Source organism: Poecilia reticulata, linkage group LG6 (genome assembly GCF_000633615.1).
Source record: "Poecilia reticulata strain Guanapo linkage group LG6, Guppy_female_1.0+MT, whole genome shotgun sequence".
Taxonomy (NCBI): Eukaryota; Metazoa; Chordata; class Actinopteri; order Cyprinodontiformes; family Poeciliidae; genus Poecilia; species Poecilia reticulata.
In genome coordinates this window covers 13440707-13450463 of record NC_024336.1, presented here as the reverse complement: position 1 = coordinate 13450463, position 9757 = coordinate 13440707, and the positions used below count along the sequence as shown (strand labels likewise).

Sequence of the window (9757 nt, the reverse complement as noted above, 5' to 3'; positions counted from 1 at the left end):
ATAAAATAATATTTAAAAATGGTACTGTTTCTCTAGTTCCACTGTAAATAGCTAAGTGTACATGTAGTTACATTACAGAATTACATTAGGATGTGTTCAAGGTCAATGCACATTAGTCAAAATTCTATTTTTTTCTGGAGTTTTTACTACTTCTAAGGCTCAACATTTGTAAGTATAATGCAGGACCTCTATGAATTTATTGCAGATATTTCTACAGTGGCCAGGCTTAGAGGCAATTAAAAAAAAACAAAAACAAAAAAAACACTCCCATTTAAATCCAGCCCTGAAAAATACTTAACAGTAAGACTTAGCCAGATATTTTTGAATATGCCTTACGTTTCATCTGTATATGCAATTCCAAAGTATTCCTTCTCTTTGAGGTTGAAATGGGAAGCCACAAGGTCCAGCAAGTCCTTTGCCATCAGTTTGGGCTGTAGAGAGAATAAAAAAAACAACACAATTTTGGGCTCAATTATGATTGCCTTTGTCAGTCATGGCTTACCATATATCTGTGAGTATTGTGATTTATCACTTAATAAATTAATTGAAATAAGTACATGGCTGAGCTTAATGTAGATGCCATTTCAGCTATTGATTTAGAGCAATGACTATGCATTTCAAAAAACACCAGGGGAAACAGTAAATGAGCTGGTGTGAGAACACAAGTAAAGGAGAGGGAGGGGAAAGCACAAAAAGATGGATGGAGTTTGTAGATGCTGCTGACAGTGCAGGTACCATGCCCTCCCCATCCCTCTCTCTACTTTTTTCTCTGACCCACACCTCCACTGCAGCGTCATACTTTAAAGCTGAATCACTGTGTTGCAATCATGGCTGCAGCTAGCACAATAGCTAATCCAGTGAAGCGATGCCGAGGCTATATGTGAGAAAAACATTTATTTGTCATCACACAAAAAAGGAGCGGGATGATCTTGGAGTGAAGCAGAGGAGTGGGACTAATGCCATGTGCTGACTGGTTTGTCACATCCTGAGTAACGGTACGCCCAACCCTGAGGTTAACCATGGGTGTGCCTCACTGATGAGTACATTCATACGCACAGCTCCATACACATACACACATCTAAACCCAAACACTCATCACTCTAAGCACAGAAGGAAAACATGTGTTACAATATTTGAGAAAAAAAACAAACATGATGGATATATCCTCTCTAAAAATAATGCATACAGATCGAAGAAATTCCATAGAAATTCCAAACCTCCTCCAATGGATTGGAGGAGGTTTCAATAACCTCCTCCAATCCATTCACTGCACCGCTAGGTTTAGTGTCAGAAGCTACTAAGAGCTATTCAAAGAGAAGGAGGTGATGTCACACACACACGAGCATGCACACACACACAGTTAAACATCTGCATTGACCTAGATCCAATAAAGGAATGATGCCTACTGTTATTACTGTTAATCTTCTACACATAAAGGCTCTTGAGAGATAAGAATTAAAGAAGAGAGGTTAAGATGAAGATAACATACACATTCATTGTGCCTTATACATGCAATTATAAGAATAAAGTTGAACATAATGTAACACAACGATGGAAGATGATTACTGTATATTCGGTAACTATTATAAGACTTTCAATAAGATGTAACCTAAAAGGTAAAAACCTGAAATTTTGCCTTTTCCAATTAGATTGCATAATGATATATTAAAATGCAATTTAAGGTACATTTAACTTTGTTTTGTTGGAAGCCAAGAAGATATTCAGCATGATGAATGTAGTCTCATAAGGAATAGATGCTCATACCTGACAGATTACAATGACAAAGAAACTATTGTTATAGACTGCTGAAGGCACACAGGAAAACGAGGAAAGGTGAAAATTTTGAAATCGCAACCAATATAATTATTACAATTTACCTATAGTACTAGCATTGCATTGCATGATTTTCTGATATTGTGCAGCTAAAGTGGGCAGTTCCTCTGACACTGCGTATCTGAGTGAAACTAGAACTGCAAAAACACACAACAGCACCCTCTGTCAAAACAAGTTCTACAATTTGTTCAATGTAACCACACGCTAACAAGACCACACACAACGTCTTCCGTCCAACATGTGAGTATTTATTACACAAAGATGAAGAAAAACCTCAAATCCTCAGATATTGACAAAATATGTCAAATCCATCATGTTCATGGGAGGCATGCTTTCTTCTAACGACGACTCTACACACTGCATTTGAGATGTAGCCTGAAAAACGCTTTACTTAAGTTCAAGGAACTTGATTCACAATGTTTGCCCTTCGTCTCTGGGTCCCAGGATCATAGCAAGTGCAGAGAATGACACTTAAATACAAAGGTCCCAAAAATATCTTAAATAATAGCATTCAATTAAACTAAACTGAATATGGGAAATTTTCTATGGTGGAAATTTGGTGCTAGATGAACTTTGATATGAGAAGCAGTTTCCTTAATTTTCAAGAGAATTTTAGCATGATTCTCTGACACCACCTGATTGTCTACTGGAAGATAATTCATACTTGGAAGTACTTCACATACTCCACTTCTTAAAAGTAAGGTTATGAAGCAATGCTTTTATTTTTCGTTTTTCTTTTTCTAAGCAAAGAGGAAATTGAACAGCTATTTATTCTGAGCACTGACTGTGGGGTTTACGTTTGGTATGTGAGACTCAACATAAATTGGTACTTCCCTCCACATCTTGATTGGCACTATTATTTCTCCAAATAGCAGATCAACAGAATACTCTTTGAGAGGCTCAACACATTTCAAATGTTTATGGTTTGGAAGGAGGGTATCTTTACAGTATTAGCAGTAATACATGTTTTGGTTCAGTCTGAGAGACAATGAGGTGGTCTCTCATTACCGCACAACAGTAGACTGCCTTGGCAACAGCACCATTTAAACAACCCCAACCCTATGGTAGCCACCAGCAAGTAGGGAGGCAAAGCCACATTAGTAARCACACGAGTACACAGTTGGAAAAATGAAACAGAGAAGAAGAAAAACCCCCACTATTCTGTTAAACATGAAGAATAAATAAGTAATGATGAAAAGAAGCACCAACAGCGTTGCTGAGAGTTTTGTGGTGCTTTGTGTCTCCATATTGATACAAATACCAAGCACACTGTGGATTCCCATCCAAAGCACATGACAGCTAAATTGAGTTTGGGTTCCTCGCAAGGTGACGATATCAATCTTTTTCCACAAGCATGCTCTGAATTTGATTTGTGGCCCTGAACGTATCAGATGTTTAATGTAATGGTGAGAGATACCAACAGTGATATGGACAGTGAATGACAGGCAACACACACACAAACACAGAAGCCTTTTATCAGATGGAACATCTCTTTGCTAGCTTAGACAGCATTACCTCTAATAGACATTCAGCCTGTGCCTTCTCAGCATCACGGGTAATTAACAGTGTGAGAATTACAGGGCTCTGAGTGTGAGGAGGAGACACACTCAAGACTACCAATAGACAACTTATAAACACACAAATGTAGTTTAGTTGCCTTGTTGGCAGCAAGTTGCTGCTCTGTCTGAGCAAACAGCCTCTTTCCCACTTGGTACCTTCAGAGCTGCTCCAATTTATGATTCAGTAACAGAAATTACTTATCAGTGGCATCCCTGGAGTCATAAGCTGTATGCAGGAGTATTCATACCACCTTGAAATTCTCCAAATATTGTTAAGTTGCATCTATTAACTTTAGTTGTTATGTTGAGATAATTTTCCAATTTTTACATTCAAAATATCTAAATGTTGTGATATGTGTTGCTATTAATCCCCTTTTGCTCTGATCCCTCTAAATAAACATCTATAGCAACCCACTTCCTTCACAAGTAGCCTAGCTGTTAAAAATAGTCAACCTGTGTGTATGAATACATCGGTTCTGTGAAGGGAACATTTCTGAACAAATAACAGCAACCATTTGGAAGAGGGTGCTCTGGTTAGAGTAGACAAACATTAAACCTTTTTGTCTTACATGCAAAACGATGTAGCACAAAACTAACACTTTACATACAGGTGAGCACATAATCTCCACCATAACAGATAGCAAGAGCAGCTATATACTTTAGGGATTATTTTCTTTAGCTGAAGTGAAATAAATGGTCAGAGCTGATGGAAAGATGGATCTAAGGAGGGAGTAAAAGACTTGATACTGTGGTGGAGGTTCACATTCTTGCAGGGCAACTACAGTAAAGAGTGAACAACAGCGACAATGTAAGGGTTTAAATCAAAGCATATTCATGCATCGGGATGGTCCAGGTAAAATCCAGACTTAAAAAATGATGTACACAGATACTACACACCTTGATAGAGCTTTAGCAATTTTGCATAGAAGAATGAGTGACCTGTTAAAAACCAGCTACTTGTTCTGTGCTACCGAGAAATGATTGCTTGATTGAGGTGACTGTTGGAAGTTTTAAACAAGTAAATTTGATTTTACCCAATCGCGAACATTTGGCTGTGATGCATGCAAAGCACCAGATCAGCCGTGAAGGAAGCCACACTACAAAGCTTCCCGAAAATATTTGGAAGCCTGGCCAACGTGGACTGGATGGGTTTGTTCACTTCCTCCAGTGCTATTGCCAAACTGCAACCATCGCAGACTACGGTTCAAAACAGCACAGAAAATCATCATCATAATTCACACATAATTCCCTGGTCAGTCCACTGAGAAACTGAGCTCAATTGAAGAAATTCCAGACAGAGCATTGTAGGGAAATAAAAATGAGTTGCATGAAAAGGCAATGACTAGATGATAGAATGGGCAAACAATCCAGTTTTTAGTGCAATGAGTGACAAAACATAACATTTGAGGGAGCAGGACATTTGGCGAAGTTGATGACACTTCGTTCATAGGAGAAACAAACTGCAGCTCTGAAGTAGTCAGTGAGGTTCTTGGTTACATAAATTGTCAACTGCTTTTAATGCTTCTAATGTAAAGTAAGAACATCGTTTCTAACTCAAGTTTTCTTAGTTCATTAAAAAGCTATGAGAAGAAAATGGTCCAACTAACAGCGCGCCAAACTACAAAACATTCACCCAACAAAGAGATACAAAAGGAATAGAAAAAGGGAGAACTGTTTGTTTTTTAATCAATATTTCAGTCCTTTGTCTCATTCCTTCTTAATGCTAATTGTAGTTCGACGCTATGTTATATACCCTGAAGGCAAACAAGACATTTTAATCCTTTAGATATCTGTAATAGGGCCTGCTTACATGCTACTTAAAAATTATGTTTGTAAGAAAGTGATAACTTCTAATCGTAAAGAGAATAAGAAGAGTACAGTATGAAAGATAAGTGGTATTTTCAGTGAGAGACTATAGAGAAAATCAGATGAGAATGACAAACTGCGGTAGTGGTATGGGATGGAGAGTGATGAGAGGTTAAGTCAGGAATACAGAGCGACAGTAAGAGGCAGAGCAGCAGAACAAACTACCAATTTAAAAGAGCGGATCAGTTCTGGCAGAGTAATCAAATCAGAAAGTCAGCAGACCTATCCTCAGCCCTGCCTTTCATTTTCTCCACTCTATTTCCATCCCTTAGTGTCATCTCCTTTCTCTCCATTCCTTAGCATTCATCTTGCATTTGTTTTTTCAGAGAAATTCTTTGATTTTTTTTTAAGTTTTCCCACAGAAACCAGGTAACAGCCAGACGACAGCGAGCCAAGTAACAGAATATTCTTTAGTCTTTTCAGCCAGCAAGTAAGAAGAGAAAATGGAAGTGATTAGCAATCAACAAAAGACATAAATGTAACCTCAGGGAAGGGAAGAAATGCAAAAACAGGATGGATGAGAGCTGAAGAATAACTCTCAAAGGATAGAATCTGTGTTGCAGTGTTCATCTTCTGCCAAGAACAGAGAGATCAGATGAGCAGGAGGAAAGTGCAGTGTCACCTACTGCTCACCAAATTTCCCTTAGTCAGCAATAGTCAAATCCCTTAAGACATCGAGAACTGCATCTCTATTGTGTTGAAATAAATGAGCATCTGTAAAACAGTAAAAAAGAAGAGGAACTCACCTGTACAAGGAGCTCCAGTTTCCTGTCGTCCAGTAGATGGACCTGACACCGCCTTCCCTCTGTCATCTGGGAAAGATAAAAAACAAAACGCAAGTTTGCTTTTGCGGCTTAATAATAAATTATTTACTCATTTCAAAATTATATACTTTGAGACATTTAAGCAGTCCAGACATTCAAGCACAAAATGCTGATATCCTAAGTTGGCTCAGAAAATAACAGTGTGATAATTGGGATACTTTCCTTTTCTGGAGTCATCAGATTTGAGGGCATCAGTTTACAGAATAAGTCTGTATTTAGTGTGTGTTTGGTGTAGAAACTAAAGTCATAATGTGTCGTATAAAATATGAAAGAATTTTGAATAATTTATTCAAAATTATGATCTATATCTTTTAGATAAATTAATAATTCAAATGAGCAAATCAGGCTTTCTAAACTTAATGTCTGATTTTCATTGAGGTCTAATCTTCCGAGTCTAATTTCGACTGATAACTTTATTTCTAGAAACTAAATGAAATCAGTGAGAAAAATGTGCTGTATGGTACTTTATGGAGTAAAGAGATTTCCATATCAAGGCATATGTCCCACAACCTATCTGACTCTTATAACAGTCACAAAAGTGCATCCAAGTAAGTACTGTGGACTGATGAAATTACATGCATTACATCGTACGATTAAATTGTGATTCCAGCAAATCACTGGAATTAAAATGTGTAACTTGACAAAAGAGATTTCATCAACCAATCGCTGAATTAAAAGTGCATTTTAGATCTACTTGTCCACATACTTCAGTGTATTAAACATCAACAGTCTCAACACCAAGCAGAACAACATGTTGCAACCTGGGGCACAAACTGAAAACTTTGTGTCTGTGCGGTATCTCAGTGAAGTTTTAACAAGGTTATCTGAACTACACACAATGAGCTACCAGAGACAGTATCCTACTCTCTGTCCTTCTCGCACATTTTTAACATTCCTCCGCGAGCAGGAAATCCATTACCCATCAGTACACTAGCAACCACAGTTAAAAAACTGTAGAGTTAAAGTATGTGATGCTGACAAAGCTCACAGGAGTGTTTGTCTGTGTTGCTGACATCAGGTTTGCTGAACTGCAGAGACAAAGATATATCTACTGTATATCTCTGTGTGCCAAGTTCAAATGTAAACAGTGACACAGGTGCAAAGAAGACACCACCGATTGTGGTAAACAACAATTTGCTCCAAATATCTTCTGTAGATAAAGCCAACTGCACAAACCTGCTAGAAAGGTTTGCATTGTACACTGAAAGCCAAACAAACCAAAGACTAAAACAAAAACAAAAGATCTGAGCAGAATTTAAAATCAGCAACCACAGTTCAAATGAACCAACTCTCAAAGAAGTGTGAAGTGCATGCTTCTGCCTATGCGTATCTGTATCCTGCTGCTTCCAGCACATGTGGAGTTTCTCCACGATTTAACAGGAAGCGGGCACCCCAAGGACCACAAACAGCGTCCAGTTACTCCCACATTTCCTTCACATCTGGAAGATGGGGATGCAGTGGGGTGGAGGACAGTGCATGAGGAAAAAGGAAAAACAACAATAGCTCAAGTAATTGATGAGAAGACCTTTCAAAACACAGATCAACACGACAAAAACACAAGTGCAACTGGTTTGTAACTCCTCCCCAGGAGGGCACCTGGGGCATATGCAATTTAGTAAGGGTGTGTCAAAAACACCACTACTATAAGAGTTGAACCAAACCACATTTCTACTTTCTCACAGTTCATCTCTGCTTGCGCAATAGTGTCAGGCTTGGGAGTGAGATTTAGCAAAGAGACGACGGGAAAAAAGAAGGGAGAGAACTGCCATTTAGATGTCTTATTTCTCAGCCCAGTGTGAGCTGTCCTGAATGTGCTGAGCAAATGTCCACTGGGTCTACCTCCCCCTCACACACACACACACACTGCTCCCATGTGGTTTGATGGCTTAGATTGGGTGCACCTGTGCACACAGTCAGTGACATGTACACCACTTTTGTTTTTACATTTTTAAACAAAAATGTAATCTACCTGCAATGAAGGGCAATTCTGTTGGCGAAGCAGAAGTCATAATCAAATTAAAGAAGCATACAAAATCAGACTGAATAGTTACTTGAAAAACGACTGAAAAGTGTAGTGTGTAAACTGCAATGCAGACACACACACACTCACTGGCAATCAGCTCCAAGGACCTGGGAAAAGTGCAAACCTTAATGTCAAGGTAACAAATCTCTGCCCTGAGGCTTAAATTAGGGGGTCCAATCTACCAGAAACAGCCCCCCTACTGGTTTTACTTTAATAAAATGTCTTGTGGTATTGGACACATGGTCCTAATTTACTATCCACCACCAAACCAAATGCAATGAAGTCTTTATTAATACCTGCTGCTACTAAACTACAATATTAGGTATATTTCTAATTATTGATGCCACAAAGCTATAAAAGATTACATTACTAGATGGACTTTTTTTAATTTTAGATTAACTGAACACTAATTATAGCATCTTAACTTTACTCACATCAAAATGTGCTGTGAATCCTGGTCGAAAATTACATTGCGATGTCACTGTTGGGATAGTGACAAGCATGTAGAAGCTACATCACCTCATCCTGGTTCGTCTTACATTTCCATTACTTGACAGAAATTAGTAAACACTCACCCTCAAATGCAACATTTGACAACAAGAGCGTAGACATGAAATGTCGTTTAACGTACACATGTTCGAAGTGTTTCGTAATTTCCCTGAAGCTGACACCAAAATAGCAGCTACAGACAGTAAACTGGGGATGCTGCTTAGAGACTATCTGCGACAGAAAGGAACGTTATTACCACATTACCTTGCTAACAAAAGCTTCCTGCGAGGTTCCAACAGAAACACTTGTACCAAAAGAGACAGGGAAAAACCTGGAGTATTAATCCCAGAAAGAGACGAGTCGAGTTCCAGCCACAAAATCATCGAAAAACATCCGTTTTCCTGGCCGGCCTAGAGGAGGAGACACATCAGCATCCATGTTTGAGCCCATTAGTTAACGTTAGTTACAAGCTGGCTGTGTCCTATAGCAGTGCTGCCTCATGTATTCTTCCCCATTCCAACTTAAAAATATTTTAACTAGGCGCTAATTAAGCGCGGCAGAGGAGGCTGGCTTCTCTCTCATCCCTCCTTCGGAAAACAGAGCCTCACGCTGCTAGTTCCCTCCACCTCCACCTCCTCCGGTCAGGCAGCCCCCGCTATACCGGCGGCGGCACCGCGCACCGGAGAACCGGGAGACCGTACCAACGGTCAAAGAGCTGCAGGGGCGCAGGGAAGGGGGAGCGTGGCTAGGGGGAAAAAAAAATGCGAGCGGTTGTCAGCGATGCTTCTCGTTGTCACCGGAGGTTGCTCCAAAAACACGGGAATAATGGAGGCAAGATGTGGGGGCGGGGAGAGGAGGAGATGAGGGGGAATTTTCTGCAGCGGCTCTCAGCCATGAGAAACTGCAGACCTTTCTGTGCAGTGTGTGTGTGCGCGTGTGTGTGTGTGTAGAGGTGTGTGCTCACACACCCAGACATCTGAGTCTGCATAGGACCAAGTCTGTCTTTTACATGACTAAAATAACAACGGGCTTTAATTACAATATACATAGTTTGTAGTATTGGGGGGAAAAAAGAAGGAAAAAAAGTAGCCTCCTAAACTACACTGAATATCATTTGTATTTTTGAAAGATACGGATTAAAAAGGACATCGGTAGTTGGCCGC

At 39.4% G+C, this 9757-nt stretch overlaps 1 protein-coding gene across 10 annotated transcripts in view; it reads right to left on the bottom strand.

The window, feature by feature from the left end:
• frmd4a (FERM domain containing 4A) overlaps positions 1 to 9757 on the bottom strand; it is a 113226-nt gene that overhangs the window by 36920 nt on the left and 66549 nt on the right. For 9 of the 10 annotated variants that reach the window (XM_017305248.1, XM_017305249.1, XM_017305247.1 and 6 more), the window contains exons 2-3: positions 6005 to 6070; positions 337 to 431 (exon numbers count right to left, since the gene is read on the bottom strand). In XM_017305248.1, coding sequence (XP_017160737.1) covers positions 337 to 431; positions 6005 to 6070 — 161 coding nt within the window. Of the gene's footprint in view, positions 1 to 336; positions 432 to 6004; positions 6071 to 8858; positions 9387 to 9757 lie in introns of those variants that run through there. The other variant, XM_017305250.1, reaches the window with a different exon arrangement.